Source organism: Aquarana catesbeiana, linkage group LG07 (genome assembly GCF_042186555.1).
Source record: "Aquarana catesbeiana isolate 2022-GZ linkage group LG07, ASM4218655v1, whole genome shotgun sequence".
Lineage (NCBI taxonomy): Eukaryota > Metazoa > Chordata > Amphibia > Anura > Ranidae > Aquarana > Aquarana catesbeiana.
In genome coordinates, this window is record NC_133330.1 from 29,334,648 (window position 1) to 29,350,850 (window position 16,203).

The 16,203-nt window shown below is 41.9% G+C and overlaps 1 protein-coding gene across 1 annotated transcript; it reads left to right on the forward strand.

Annotated features, from left to right (window-relative positions):
* Positions 1–797: 797 nt before the first annotated feature.
* On the forward strand, positions 798–15,527 carry RPN1 (ribophorin I; the record flags this gene model as incomplete). The annotated part of the gene is given in 8 exon segments (XM_073591861.1): positions 798–856; positions 4,229–4,535; positions 4,774–4,983; positions 8,094–8,286; positions 8,495–8,594; positions 9,998–10,256; positions 13,815–14,060; positions 14,336–15,527. Coding segments are annotated over 8 exon segments (1,557 nt in total), but the record flags the coding sequence as incomplete, so codon positions are not given.
* Positions 15,528–16,203: the final 676 nt, after the last annotated feature.

Sequence of the window (16,203 nt, forward strand, 5' to 3'; positions counted from 1 at the left end):
CGGCTGTGATGGATGAAGGTGCAGTGGGTGAGAAGGGGGGGCCCTCTTTGCAGGTAGGTTGCCCCTTTTTCTGGCACGGACAAGGTGACAATGGCTGACCCAATCCCCCCCCCCCTTTTTTTTTTTTTTTTTTTTTTAAATTAAAATAACATATGTTCCCGAGTGATAATCAGATCTGAGTCCAACTGATCTGAATGTACACATTGTAAAATGCTACATAAAGCGGGAATTCAGCTTTTAAAGGCTTTTACTTTTCGCCCGGGTTCACACCTATGCGAATTAGATGTGCGTTTCCCCGCATCTGATTCGCATAGCAGGAGAATGTGACAGGCTCCCTATGGAGCCGGTTCACCTATCTCCGGGATGGCTGCGGAGCGCACTTTACAACTGCGCGTTTTTGGCTCCGTTTCAGGGCCGAATTCAGGCATAGAATTGGCCCTGATTCGGCTCTGAAATGGGGAACAGGGACGCACAGCACTCTTGTGCGATCCGCAGCGCGTTATAGTGTAAACCCGGCCTCAGTGTGTAAGGAGAGCTCACAAACCGCTAGAGTAAATTCTTGCTGGTGGGGCTCTCAGTATAAAAGTCGGTGAGTGAATCAACCAGGGAGTGTCCAACCAAACCTGAAATATCTGTTTTGGGTGCAGTTCAGTTATTTTGCCTATGGCCACCTATTATTTGGGTGGCCTTTCTCTACAAAGCCAACATCGGATTATTTTTTTGGTTTGTTAATGTTTTTAATGGAGTTCTTTGTTTATATTTTTTTGGTAATGTTTCCCTGGTTTTGCTTTCAACAGGTGAAGGGAGAAGAAGAGGAGGATGGTTACCTGGAAGTGCAGGAGCTAAAGGGGAAAAAGTAAGTGTAATGAAGGGAAAGATTTATTGACCAAGAGAAAGGAAAATGTATCCCATGGCTAAAGAAAGCTCAGGATTTGCCTTCCATTTTTAAACTGGAATTTCAGAATGTTTTGCGTCAAAGCGATACTGTTTTATTAGCTAACTTAATGCAGAGCTCCACCCAAAAGGGGAAGCTTCGCTTGTTTGCTTCCTCCCCACATTTGGCTCTTTTAAAACAGCATTGAGGCTGGGTTCACACTGCTGCGGTGGCAGACATCGTATGTGATTCGCAGCGCACTGCTGTTCACATCACATGCGATGTCTGTGCTTTGCGATATTAGCCATACAGATAGTATGGCTGATATTGCACCGCATTCGGTCCAAACTCGCACAGGACCCTTTTTTTTGTTCGGACCAGAATCGGATCGCATGGGTGTTCACACCTATGCGATCCGAAAATGTCCGAATGGTCAGTTCGCAGTGCGATATGCGGGCTGAACTGGGGGTGTCATTAACATTGTATGACACTCCCCAGCAGTTCGCATATATTGCAGTGTGAACTGCCATGCGAGTTGGTGCGATGCGGGAACCCGCAGTAAATTCGCTGCGTTCCCGCACCGCAGCAGTGTGAACCCAGCCTGATGTGGATGATGTGATTGCATTGTAACACAAAGAGCACACATAGCTGATGAGGGTTGCCTATTATGCCTTTGCCTAATTGAAGAAGCTGGTGTGTGCAATGAGGGGGACAAAAGTATTTGACCCCCCTGCTAATTTTGTATGTTTGCCCACTGACAAAGAAATGATCAATCTATAGTTTTAAGGGTCGGTTTATTTTAACAGACAGAATAACAAAAATATGCATAAAAACGCATTTCAAAAAAGTTTTATAAATTGATTTGCATTTTAGTGAGTGAAATAAGTATTTGATCCCTTATCAATCGGCAAGATTTCTGGCTCTCAGGTGTCTTCTCTACAGGTAAGGAGCTGAGATTAGGAGGACTCTCTTCAGGCTAGGTTCACACTACTGCGGTGCGATGTACTGCAATTTTGATGCTTTTTTTTGTCCTGCGAGTGCGACTTTGCCTTGCGCTTTGAGGCGGACAGGTGCGAATTTACCGCAAATTTCAGGGGCAGACAGTGAACAATTCGCAGAGATGTGAACTGTGTGCTGCAAGTTTACTGCAAGTTCAATTGAAGCCTATTATATCACTCATTAAAATGCAAAGCAATTTATCTTTTTTGAAATGCATGTTTTTTTGGGGTTTTTTTTGTTTTTGTTTTTCTGGATATTTTTGTTCTCTTTCACTGTTAACCCCTTCCCACCAGCCATATAGCAGAATGACAGCTGGAAAGTGGTTAAGTTATCCTGACTGGACATCATATGACTTCAAGCAGGATAAGCCGCGATCGTTAGTGTGGTGTGTCAGTCTGACACTGCATCACTCATCTCGGTAAAGAGCCTCTGATCAGCTGGGATTTGGACACCGCTGATCACATGGTAAACGGGAAGAGCCATTTATCGGCTTTTCCTTCACTTGCACTGACAGTCGTGAGTAGAGCAGAGCCAATCGACTGCTCTCCTGACGGAGGGGGTCTGCGCTGATTATCGGTGCAGACCCACGGAAGATGCCTGCCTGTGACCATTAAAGGTGCCAATCGGTGCCCACCAGTAATGCCTGCCAGTACCTCCTCATCAGTGCTGCATATTAGTGCCGCCTCATTAGTGCCCATCAGTGCTGCATATTAGTGCCCGTCAGTGGAGAAAACTTATTTACAAAATAATTTTTTTTTTTGTTTAACAAAAAATAACCCCAGTGGTGATCAAATACCACCAAAAGAAAAAGCTCTATTTGTGAGAACAAAATGAAACAAAATTTGTTTGGGTACATTGTTGCATGACTGCGCAAGTGCGACAGAGCTGAAAATTGGCGAGGTCTGTTATTAGCAAAGAGGAGGTGCTGCTGATTTGCCGGCTGTGCAAGGATTTTCCTTTCCCCCCCATTTGATGTTGTGGACACCCGATGATCCATCTTGCCAGCCCTGGCGGCTCATTAAGCTTTCTGAGACTTGTAAGACGTATGTCTTTTCAAGTCCCCTGCTTCCGGTAAGCCTCCTCAGATACTCTGGTGATGGTCCTGTCTTATATTTAGACGTCTCGTTTCATTTTGGTGCTCTACCTTTTCATCTACCAGAAGCTTTCCATCGTTGTTTTCTCCAGTTGACCCTCAGAGACCTTTCGGTGGTGGTTTTTGATTTTTATCAGGAACACATTTTCTAATATTTATGGACTCTTTTGGCTGAACTTTTATCTATATATAATTTGCTCTTGTTCACCATTTAATCACTGGTTTGTTGTAATTATTATAATTTACATGTCATTTTATAACATATAGTGCACTTTTGATTGTAGTGAGTCACTTTTATTTAATTTTGAAGTATTTTCTGTCTATTTGCTGGCCATTACGAGATGGCTCGAGCCTAACCCACTGTTTTTATACCCTTTACCATTTACACACACAGCGCTACACTATATATATTTTTTGTTAATTTACTTCTACCTGTGTCTTAGAGGTGTGTTAGCTGCTTATTGTGTAACCATCTTTATAACACCATAGGAGCAGCGCTGTACTTATTCCCTATCGATTCCAGAGCTGAAAATTGGTCTGGGCAGGGGGGCGGGGGGGTGCCCTGTATTGAAGTGGTTAAAATAAACCTACCATTAAAATTATAGATCATTTCTTTGTCAGTGGGAAAATGTACTAAAATGGGTAGGGGATCAAATACTTTTTTCCCTCCCTGTAGGAGCCTGGATCAATACTGCAGGTACTGCACTGCTTTGTATTAAGATGAATACACCTGACTTAATGTGGGGGGTAGAGGTGCATTTTCCATTCAGTATCCTGGGAGAGAGGCAATCGAAAGAGGTAAAGTGACATTAAAGTGTTTTTTTTTTTTTTTTGTTTTTTTTTGGTGGGGGTGTTTTTATTTATTTTCTTCCCTCACCGGCAAGTGCTCCCATGGAAAGCGGCTTTCTGTGGGGGCACCCATGCATGCTCACTCCTGAGCTGCCCTGTATCACTCTATTGACACAGAGCGGGTAGCCCGGCCCCGCTCGCACAGCATTGTGAGCCAATGGCTCCCACTGCCATCAATCTGCCCAATGAGGAGGGAGACAGCGGCAAGAGCTACTGCTCTTGTGCACATCGCTGGATCAGCCTTGGGTAAGTAAAAATGGGATGGGGGAGATTTTGCATCAGAGGGTTTTTTATTATTTTTTTTTCTTAAGGCTTTATAACCACTTTAATCGTTCATCAAAGTGTAATTATTGCTTAAACTGCTTATTAATCTGGGTGTTTGATTTGTTTCTAATCTATTCCTTTTTTAATAGAGGAAAACAATATTCAGTCACCCTTCCGTCATCTCTGTCCCCTGGAGCCAAGACCAAGGTCATCATTGAGGCTGTTTATTCGCATGTCCTGCAGCCTTACCCCACCCAGATCACACAGGCTGAGAAGCAGTTTGTCACCTTTGAAGGAAACCATTACTTCTACTCTCCGTACGCCACCACATCCCAAACCACGCGTGTTAAGCTGGCATCAAGAAATGTCGAGAGCTACACCAAGCTGGGAAACCCATCCCGATCTGATGACACTATTGAGTATGGTCCATTCAAGGACATCCCTGCCTGGAGTCACGTAAGGGCCTTTTCAGCCTGATATGTAGATTTCTTCAGCATTGCTGTCTGTTCATATTTGAATATGTTACTTGCAACCGAGAACTGCATATCCCCACTGCAAGTAAAATGTATACAGGGGAACTTTTTTTTTTTTTTTTTTATTACCGGATAAAGTAAGGAAAGGGTTAGAACGCTTGCTGGGTTATATTGTTTGTGTCCCCATCAGAGGAAATTGACCTTCTCTAATTCTTCTTCAGGACCCCCTGAAGATTCACTATGAGAACAACAGCCCCTTCCTGACAATTACCAGCATGACCCGGCTTATCGAAGTCTCTCACTGGGGTAACATTGCCGTTGAGGAGACCGTTGACTTAAAGCACACAGGAGCCAGTCTGAAAGGTCCCTTCTCCAGATACGACTACCAGAGGCAGCCAGACAGCGGCATTTCGTCTGTCAAATCCTTTAAGGTAAGAAATGGAGGACATCTGTGAACTGCAATCTCCTCTTTTTTTTGTAAAAGGAAAGGTCGCTTCCTGCTTGGTGACCTTTTACTATGTCTTTTGCGATCTCATTACCTGTGCATAGAGGCAGTTGCAAGCTCTTATATTGCTCACTTATGTGACCGCTCTCTAACCTAGAAAACCCGATGAGAGGAATAATAGGTCACTTTAAGAACTCACAGATTACTGAATCCCTACATCCGAGTCTGTGGAAATTATTTATTTATTTTTTTTGCATTTTATTTAGTGCTAGTTTACACCAGATGCAGTTCCGTGCGCTTTTTTTTTTTTTTTTTTTCTGCACTAAAAATGCATGCAGTGTGTTCCATGTATTCCAGTGGCTCTAGTTCACACCAGTGCAGTTAGTTTCTGGTGCGGAAATTGACCGCAAACAGCCTGGGGCATACTTGGGCTCGATCCACATACATTACAATAAACAAAAATTAAAACCTAAACAGTGGTGCCATTATTGGCACTAGAGCAAAACTACACGCTCCTAGTAACTTCTAAATGTTTATGTATATTGTAGGTATCGGCTAATCGGGGTAGTATTAAGCAACCTTCAAAAAAGATGGAAGTCACAACTCTTAGACATGTGGCTTGGACGTGGGTTCGACTTTGGTGCGACTTGCGGTCCATAGACCTCAAGATTACACAGGTGTTTCTTCGAATCGCGGCAAAATCACAAAACGTTCAGGTCGCACAAGTGTGAAAAGGGCCTTGGTTAGGTTTTGGGTGGACTTCTACTTTAATGTTTGTAGTACATTTACATTACCTCCTGTTTGCTTTGTCTATTTAAAAATGCAGCAAGTAAAAAGTTTATCTGCCAGAAATGCAGTGAGTTCTTGACATCTTTAGTGAGCTAACAACACTGGGGTTGATTTACTAAAGGCAAATCCACTGTGCACTACAATTGCACTTAGAAGTACATTCGCTGTAGATCTGAGGGGAAGCCCTGCTGATTTCTATCATCTAATCATGTGCAAGTAAAAATGCTGTTTTTTATTTTCCTTGGATGTCCCTCTCAGATCTACAGCGACTGCACTTCCAAGTGCAATTGTAGTGCACAGTGGATTTGCCTTCTAGTTCACACCACATGCAGTCCAGTGCGTTGTTTTTGTTTTTGGTTTTTTCATCAAAAACACATGGAAAGTAGCTTATATGGTTTTCAATGGCATAGTTCACATCAGTGCAGTCAGTTCCAGTTCCAGAAAAAAAACGTAGAACGTGCTGCTTTTTTCAGATACTGGAACACTGTAAAACAGATCAAAAATGCACATGTTTTTTTATGCAAGGTTAAGAAAAAAAAGGAGGAAAAAATGCACTGGACTGCATCAAACACGCATGCAGAAAAGCATCTGAGAATGTATCTGGACTGCGTTTCTATGATGTGAACTGGCCCTCAGTAAATAACCCCCTGTGTGTGTCTTGTACTAAAATGTCAAGCATCATTGTCAGCCCTGTCCAGTAAGTCTCCATTCACACTGGTGCGACTTGACTGAAGTTGAATGACAAGTTGCAGCCTAGCCTGTTCTTTTCGAGTGTACAGCTTGTATAACAGTGTAAATTTGCTGTCCCCTCAAAATAACTCAACACACAGCCATTAATGTCTAAACTGCTGGCAACAAAAGTGAGTACACCCCTAAGTGAAAATGTCCAAATTGGGCCCAAAGTGTCAATATTTTGTGTGACCACCATTATTTTCCAGCTCTGCCTTAACCCTCTTGGGCATGGAGATCACCAGAGCTTCACAGGATGCCAATGGAGTCCTCTTCCACTCCTCCAGGACAACATCACGGAGCTGGTGGATGTTAGAGACCTTGCGCTCCTCCACATTCTGTTTTGAGGATGCCCCACAGATGCTCAATAGGGTTTAGGTCTGGAGACATGCTTGGCCAGTCCATTGCCTTTACCCTCAGCTTCTTTAGCAAGGCAGTGGTCATCTTGGAGGTGTGTTTGGGGTCATTATCATGTTGGAATACTGCCCTGCAACCCAGTCTCCAAAGGGAGGGGATCATGCTTCAGTACATGCTGGCATTCATGGTTCTCTCAATGAACTGTAGCTCCCCAGTGCCGGCAGCACTCATGCAGCCCCAGACCATGACACTCCCACCACCATGCTTGACTGTAGGCAAGACACACTTGTCTTTGTACTCCTCACCTGGTTGCCGCCACACACGCTTGACACCATCTGAACCAAATAAGTTTATCTTGGTCTCATCAGACCACAGGACATGGTTCCAGTAATCCATGTCCTTAGTCTGCTTGTCTTCAGCAAACGGTTTGTGGGATTTCTTGTGCATCATCTTTAGAAGAGGCTTCCTTCTGGGATGACAGCCATGCCGACCAATTTGATGCAGTGTGCGGCGTATGGTCTGAGCACTGACAGGCTCTTGGCAATCTTGTTATAGCCTAGGCCATTTTGATGTAGAGCAACTTTTTTTTTTTAGATCCTTAGAGAGTTCTTTGCCATGAGGTGCCATGTTGAACTTCTAGTGACCAGTATGAGTGAGAGCGATAACACCAAATTTAACACCTGAGACCTTCTAACACTAATGAGTAGCATGACACCAGGGAGGGAAAATGGCTAATTGGGCCCAATTTGGACATTTTCACTTAGGGATGTACTCACTTTTGTTGCCAGCAGTTTAGACATTAATGGCTGTGTGTTGAGTTCTTTTGAGGGGAAACCAAATTTACACTGTTATACAAGCTGTACACTCACTACTTTACATTGTAGAAAAGTAATTTCTTCAGTGTTGTGACATGAAAAGACATAATAAAATATTTACAAAAAATGTGAGGGGTGTACTCACTTTTGTGAGAGTGTAATGTGTGTGTGTGTGTGTGTATATGTGAAATAAATATATATTTTATATATATATATATATATATATATATATATATATATATATATATATATATATATATATATATATATATATATATATAAAAATATAATTTTTTTTCACACACTTTATTTTGTGGGTGATGAGTGTGTTCAAATGAGTTCAGCTTTATCTCTGGGGTCCCACATCTTGGAGTAATTTTGCTTACGAGTAAGTTTTGTCTTCCAGACCATCCTGCCCGCTGCTGCCCAGGATGTATATTACAGGGATGAGATTGGAAATATCTCCACGAGCCACCTCTTAATTCTTGAGGACTCCGTGGAGATGGAGATCCGGCCCAGATTCCCACTGTTCGGAGGCTGGAAAACACATTACATGGTTGGATACAACCTGCCAAGTTATGAATACCTCTACAACCTTGGTGAGTCTGAATTAAATCTTGTGTTGGGCACTGAACTGTCTTTACTGCTTCATAGCAACCAGTCTTCATACTTCAGTTAACAAGGATTAGTAGAATTTGAGACCTAAGCTGTTGTAATGAGTTTTTATAGGTTTTTGCTGAGGGGCCCAGATCATAGAATTGTGTTGCCACCAGCAGTCTGGTTTCATTCTGGTGTCTCCTTCCACAGGTGATCAGTACGCTCTGAAGATGCGTTTCATCGACCACGTGTTTGATGAGCAACTTTTGGATTCGCTGACCGTTAAAATCATCTTACCTGAAGGCGCAAAGTAAGCCATTCTATTGTCTAACTGCATAAATGATTTTCCTGTAATATATTACTCGTCTGAGGCAGCGGTTCTCAACCGCAGTCCTCAAGCACCCCCACCGTGCCATGTTTTTAGAACTTCCCTTAGATAAAATGGCTCTTATCAATACCATGTCATTGATATTGTTTTAAAGCAGCTGTGCAAAGTAAAGGAAAACGTGGCCCGTTGGGAGGACTGAGTTTGAGAACCACTGATCCGAGGGACACTGCTTGATAATTGCAACTTTAGTCATAAAATTAAATCCTGCTGAATGACTTCAGACTGGCACCTTTTTGTAAAACATTAAAAATAAGTGCCTATATTGCAATAAAAATTGAGTAATGCACTGTCTCACCCTGCTCTGCACACGCTCGGTAGCTCTTTTTCGGCACTGTGCCAAAAATTTAGAGGCTAATCTGCTGACAGCCTAAAGATTTACCCCAGCTCTGCGCTTCAACAAAAATGGCATCCTCCAGCAAGAAGAAACAGGAGCAATGCTGGAGGCAATTTACAGCACTAATTTTGGTAGCATAAATATTGAGGAATAGATGTTCCTTGATAGAGTACTTGATAAAAATAAAGTTGATGTGGGTAATGTTCCACTTTAAGTAACCTAGGGGTTATACTGCTGCTTAGGTTGCTAAAAGCGGAACTACACTGCATCTGAGAACCACAAAGCAAAACTGCTGTTGAATTTGTTTTTAATATTCAAAGCAAACTCCATGCTTTTATTTTCTTGAGAAATCACTTTGAAAAATACTGCCTAGCATTTCTGGCTGTGGCCATCTTGCATAAGGGCAGATGATTTGTGTAGTATTAATAATAATATTATTTACAATTTATTTAGCGCCAACAGTTTACGCAGCGCTTTACAATGTAGAGGGGGACAGCACAATTGCAATACAGAAGGGACAGGAGGGCTCGGCTCATAGAGCTTACATTCTAAAGGAAGGGGGTGGTGGTACAAAAGGTAATGTCGGGGAATGATTTAATGGGGTTGTTAGGTGGGTGTGGGATAGGCATCCCTGAGTGTAGCATTTACTTTCTGGAATCCACCTCCCTTCATCTCAGGCATGCAGGCAGGAGGGTGTTCTTAGCTGAGAGAACCCCTCCTAACCTCCAGAAGACTCCTGGGATGTATAACATTTGCCTAGATAAGAAACTAGGAAGTAACCAGGAAGAAACATGCAAAAACACAAGTAAATATATCTGTTTACTAATGCTTAAGTATTAAAAATGGTCAATGTTGATTTTGGGAGCGTGAAGTTCTGCTTTAATTATCAAGCTGTGTTCCTCAGTGGACGTCAAGAAAAGCATTTTATGGTAAGTACAAAATCCTATTTTGTCTTCTGCTCAGGTTCAGCAGTTTATTTTGTCATTTTTAGAAATATCCATGTGGACTACCCATATGATGTAAATAAAGCCCCCAACGAGCTGCACTACACGTATCTTGACACGTTTGGTCGTCCAGTTATTGTGGCTTACAAGAACAATCTGGTTGAACAGCACATCCAGGATGTAGTGATCCATTACACCTTCAACAAGATCCTGATGCTCCAGGAGCCTCTGCTGGTGGTTGGAGCCTTCTACATCCTCTTCTTTACAGTCATCCTCTACGTCAGGCTGGACTTCTCCATCACTAAGGTTTGTAATCTCTCTTCTCTCTCCACTTCTCGTAAATTCATCCCTTATTACCACCTTTCCAACCTTCGCTGCATCCTCTTGTTCTATGTACCAGCTGGTTCTGGTCAGTTGTGTTCATCTTTTTGTATCACTTATTTTGGAGAGCAGGAAGCAACACACACACACACACACACACACACACACACACACACACACATTATTTAATTTTTTGGGGAGAGGAATTTTTACAAAACATACAAATGGCAAATTGGACCAAAAAAAATGACAAAGGAGCCATACAGGTGCATTCTAGGCATTCCCATACCCTGTGGCTACAAACATGAGGACAGAGCATGGAAACCTGAGGGGAATCTATCGTTAATTTTTGAAGTTTAAACATTTTGCCTAGATTGCCAAACTTGGCAGGATGACCATGGGGTAATGTAACCTGAGCAGCATCTCAAACTCTAGCTTATGTGGCAGATTTTATAAATAGGTGTTCAATCCTTGCAGTCTCGCACCTACATCAGTTCTTCAGCTATATATCTATTACAGGAATTTATATAGTGCCGAGAGTTTGCACTTTACATAGGGGACATTTACATCAGGCCCTGTCCTCAAGTAGCATCCCATTTTAAGTTCCCTATCTCGCATGCGTAAATATACTAGGGCCAATTTAGACAAGGGTAGTTACCTTCCTACATGCCTTTTAGCGTGTGGATAGATTTAGGCCCCTTTCACACGAACGTGCCGAACAAGTCCGCCTTTCAGTTTTTCAGGCGGACTCGATCGAAACCTTCTTTCTTCTCTATGGAGTGGTGGGTGTAAAAAGACGTGTTCGTTTACACCCCCCTACATCCACTCAGAGCCTCCAAAAACAGATGGATGAGGATATGTTCTGTTCTTCAGATGGGATGGCAGTTGGGGTTAAACGGACAGACGGTCCGTCTTTACATCCGGTGGCCCGTAGCGGAGAGTAGTCTGTGTCCCGCTCTGCATGAGTGACGACATGGACCGATCATCCGCCTGCTCAGCAGGGATCGGCAGAGAGATCCCCTGCTGAGCAAGCAGATTACAGCCAGAGTCTGCCCCTTGTGAAAGGAGCTTTAGGATATATTTTTCCCTGAGGCCTCAAGTTTGTTTCTACAGGACATGGAAAAGCCCAAAATATGCCTGTGTGGTTTCTTCCTTCTCCTTTCTTCTTCTATTAGATTTTCTCTTTGCATGTTTTGTAAAGATTTGCACCATAATTGCATGTTTGTTTCTGCTCTACTAAAGAGACAGAGCCAAAAGCCAAGTATGGTATGTAAGTAGTGAATTCCATTGAACGGAAAAGTTCACCTTTTTAAAAAAAAAAAAAAAAAAAAAATTGCAAGTTTTTTGCAGGTAAAGTGCATTTTTATTTTTTCTAAAGAGCCTTCAGAGCATTGCACCCATGATCAGCAGATCACAGATGCAATGTCCAACTCTTGCAGACTCTGCTCGTACCTCATGTGGGCAGGCAGTTACCAGAGTAGGAAGATCAGTGAACTACGAGAATGCTCCCCAACGTCCTTGCAGCTCACTAAAAACTACAAGCCATCAGCTGCAATGGATGACTGTATTTGTAGGCATTCATTCACAGGAAACTGTTTTGAAATTGTGACAGTGGGTGCGGAGAGAAGATCCCTGGCCTGTTGTCGCAGGGAGGGGGTGAGAGGCTGCAGATGCTGGAACATGTTCCAAAGATGTATAGAGAGAATTTTTTTTTTTTTTTTCTTTGAGGCAATGTGCACTTTCATAGGACTTTACAACATAGACATTACAACATGTGAAAAGTTAAACTGTATTCTTTATTACAACATGTATATAAAAATACGTAAAAACAACATTACGGAAATAACAAAAATTACTCTCAATTCTGGGCTACAATGACCACAAATGGGCACAAACTTAAAGGATACGTTAACCTTTTGTAACATGTTACACCCATATTCAGGTTGTAACATGTTACGGATGCATTGGCCCCTGATCCCCTGTTCTGACAGCTAGCAGGGATCTTCTCCCCCTTGCTAGCTGTCACAATCTGTTATAAACCTGTCATCTATTCTGTTCTGTGAATGGAAAACCTACAGGGCTTGACAGCCTTTGCGGCTGTCGGCTTGTAGTTCTCAATAAACTACGATGGGGCTGTTGAGCACTGTGGTAGTTCATTCATGCTTCCTGTCACTGCCTGGCAGTATCGGTGTACGACCAAACAGTCTGCAGGACAGTGGCATTATTACACCCACAATCTGCTCTGCTGATCATAGGTGCAATACTTTACAGGTTCATAACAAAGAAAATAATGCATTTTTTTTTTTTTTTTGAATAGGTGAATTACTCCTTTTTCAATAATGCAGTCTAAAAGGCATAATTAGCCAGTTTTTAACACGTTTTGCGGTCCATCTGCTTCTTCAGGAGTGTTTCAGAGCAAACTTTTGTAGAAAGATGGATATAGCATAACATGTACAATAAAGTAATAAAGTAGAACCATCTTGCTTCAGGCTGAGTTCACACTCGAGAACGAACCGGCTCACAGCATGTGTCCAGTGCATCTTCATTCACTGTTTCAGGTCTGATTTTGGGCTGAATTCGGACCTGAAACGGAACAAAAGACGCACAGGGCTCCTGTGCAGTTTGCACCGGAACCGCTGCGGAGTTGTGAAACCCCCCGCATCCAATTTGCACTGAACCCAGCCTCAAAGAGTAAATTCTTTTTTCTTTCTTTATTTCTGTCTTTTTTTTTTTTTTTTTTTTTTTTTTTTTATGCCTGCAAAGTAAATGCATAATGTACTAGTATGCGATGCATACTAGCACATTATGCATTTACTTTGCAGGTATAAAAAAAAAAAATTTACTCTTTGAGGCTGGGTTCACACCAGTGCAAATTATGTTAGACTCGCCTGCAAACTAAGCCCTCGTCCCTGCAGGAGGCCACATCCATTATCTTCCATGTCCGCGGACTCCAGTTGTTTAACGTCACTCCAACGCATGCTTACGGGAGCCGCCGGTCACGGCACACTCGCCTGAAGAACCGGCACAGGCTGCCTTTCCTTCAGCGCACGTGCGCCAATGATGTAATCGGCACAGTATTCAGTGAATATATCTTAAACAGTGCATGTTTAGGAGATATTTACAGTACCTATAGGTAAGCATAGTGAATTTAGACCTTTTTTGTCTTAAGTAAACCATCACTATAAAATATATATATAATTATAGTGATGGTTTACTTAAGACAAAAAAAGGTCTAAATTCACTGAGAGAGTGAAGACAACAGCCTAGCGTAGGGCATGTCGATCTTACCCCCCCCCCCCCCCCTTTTTTTTTTTTTTTTCTTTTTTTTTTTTTTTTTGATGCGGTTTAGCTTGATGAAAATATATGTTTAAAGTCTTGTTTGTTAAACTGCGCCATTTAGAACTTGGGATTGTGAGTGTTTATCTCCCACCACTTCCTCACCTGTGTGATGCTGCGGCTGCTTCATACCTGTCCTGATGATGAATTTTCCTCAGGAAATTCTGAATTCTCCCTCCTTGATGAATTTTTCTTTTATCTCTTTAGGACCCCGCGGTAGAAGCAAAGATGAAAGTGGCTTGTATTACAGAGCAGATCCTTACCCTGGTGAACAAGAGGCTCGGTCTGTACCGTCACTTTGATGAAGCCGTAAATAAATATAAACAGGTCAGAGATATTTCCAGTTTGAACAGCGGCAAGAAAACTTTAGAGATGGATCACAAGAACCTGACTAATGAAATTGCATCTCTGCAAGCCAAACTGAAAGCGGAAGGGTCAGACCTATGTGATAAGGTGATTTTTATGTTTGTTTGTTTTTTTTTTTTTTTAATGAAACCGTGCATCTTTGCATTATAAAATACAGCGTTGCATTGTCTCAAAGATAAACATTTCATATGGGTACAGTGTTGCATGACCGCGCAATTGTCATTCAAAGTGCGACAGTGCTGAAAAATGGCAGTAAGGGGGTTAAAGTGCCCTGGTATTGAAGTGGTTAAAAGCTGCTTGATTCTTGTTCTCATGTAAAAGGTCTGGCTCACCTAGATGTGTCTTTTTATGACTGCCCACAGGTTGCAGAGATTCAGAAGCTCGACAGTCAAGTAAAGGAGATCGTGCTCAAATCTTCTTCAGAAGCTGAACGTCTGGTCGCTGGCAAGCTGAAAAAGGACAATTACATAGAGAGCGAGAAGCAGCACGCCAACAAGCGCCAGGAGCTGGTCAACAAAATCGACAACATTTTAGACGCATTGTAGTAGCCCAGATATTTTCATTAAAGCAGGTCTGGACAAACCTCGGAGCCAAAAATCAAATTTGTGCCTGACTAACATCCTCTGAGACTGTGAGCTCTGCAGGCCTCACTAGGTGCTCCTCGGGCTTAGGTCCTCAATAGAGCTTGCTGGCTCTTTAGATTGTAATGACCCCTGAATTCCAAAGCTTTGTCCTTTCCTGCATTAAAAAAATAAATAATAAAAAAAAAAAAAAGTAAAAATGCTTGTGAGATTAAGGCACGATGATGTGCAATACTCATACCGAATCAACATCATGCTCCTTTTTTTTTTTCATACAGAGCTCTTATTTTTCTTTTGCAATTTCCTTATCCCCTGATTTATAAATCTTCTTTTTTTTTTTTTTCTTTACTTTTGCTGGAAGGCAATTTGCTGCCATCTTTATTAAAACCACTGTCTGTCCCACAGTAAACCCAACAGAGAGGCTAAAGAATGCCCCTGGCTTCCATGAGAAGTCAGCTGCTGATTGACTAATGGAAGCTAAACGTGTACACATCTGTTCCTTCCTTTCATAACAATTTGGCTGTGAATGACATTATTATGAAGTGCGTGCCTAGAATTACCCGCAGGGGGATGCGATACATTTTTTTGGGGAAAAGGGTTAATTGGGGGAACTTGAGAAAGGAGACTTTTTTTTTTTTTTTTTTCCTATTTTTTTTTTTTTTTTTTTTATGTCCAATTTCTCAAGGTTAGAATTCTAATGCTGATAATTCAGCACAAACATATTCCACATTCTGTTAACACATAACGTTTTGTGTGTAATAATAAAAGTGGTGGTGCCACTCAGTTACAAGGAGAGCGTTTTTTTTTTTTTTTTTTTTTGTTGTCGTTTTGTTTTTTACATGAACAGCCAGCAGGGGGCACCATTTAAAAAAAGAAAAAAAAATGTATGCCTGTTGGTAAACTGCTAAAGATCCTAATGTTGGGGTCTTTTGTTTGTGTGACCAAAAGGAAATAAAGAAGGGATTGTGGATGACATGGCTCAGTTATTTTATTTGTTATGAACGAATGACATTCATATAATTACAGTAGACCGGGGGTCTTAAATTAAAACTTATGGAGGACCGGTCAGTAATGTGTTCTTTTGGCAGAGGTTCGAATCACGTGTTTGCAGTATAACACATCACAGTTCCACCCTATACATCAGTGTCTTTAGCCTGCCCTTCACATCATAGCCTCCTTCTTTTTTTTACATCGGTGTCCCGAGACCACCCATTTACATCATACCCCCCCCCCCTTATCACAGTCCTCCCTTTAAAACACATACAAAAAGGGTTCCCCTGGGTGGACTTTAAAGGCACTTGGTAATGTCCTATGTAAAAATATACCAAAATATGCAATAGTATAATAGTAAACAAAATTTTATTCATGAAGAAACATAACTTAAAAAATATTAACGAAACATTAGCATATCTAAGCAATTCGTTTCTCCCGCGCTCCATCCAGAATGCAATAGAACAGAGACATCTACACTCACCGGCCACTTTATTAGGTAGGTACACCTTGCTAGTACCGAGTTGTACCCCCTTTTGCCTTCAGAACTGCCTTTCGTTTTTGTGACATAAATTCATCAAGGTGTTGGAAACATTCCTCAGAGATTTTGGTCCATGGTGACATAACATCACGCAGTTGCTGCAAATTTGTCGGCTGCA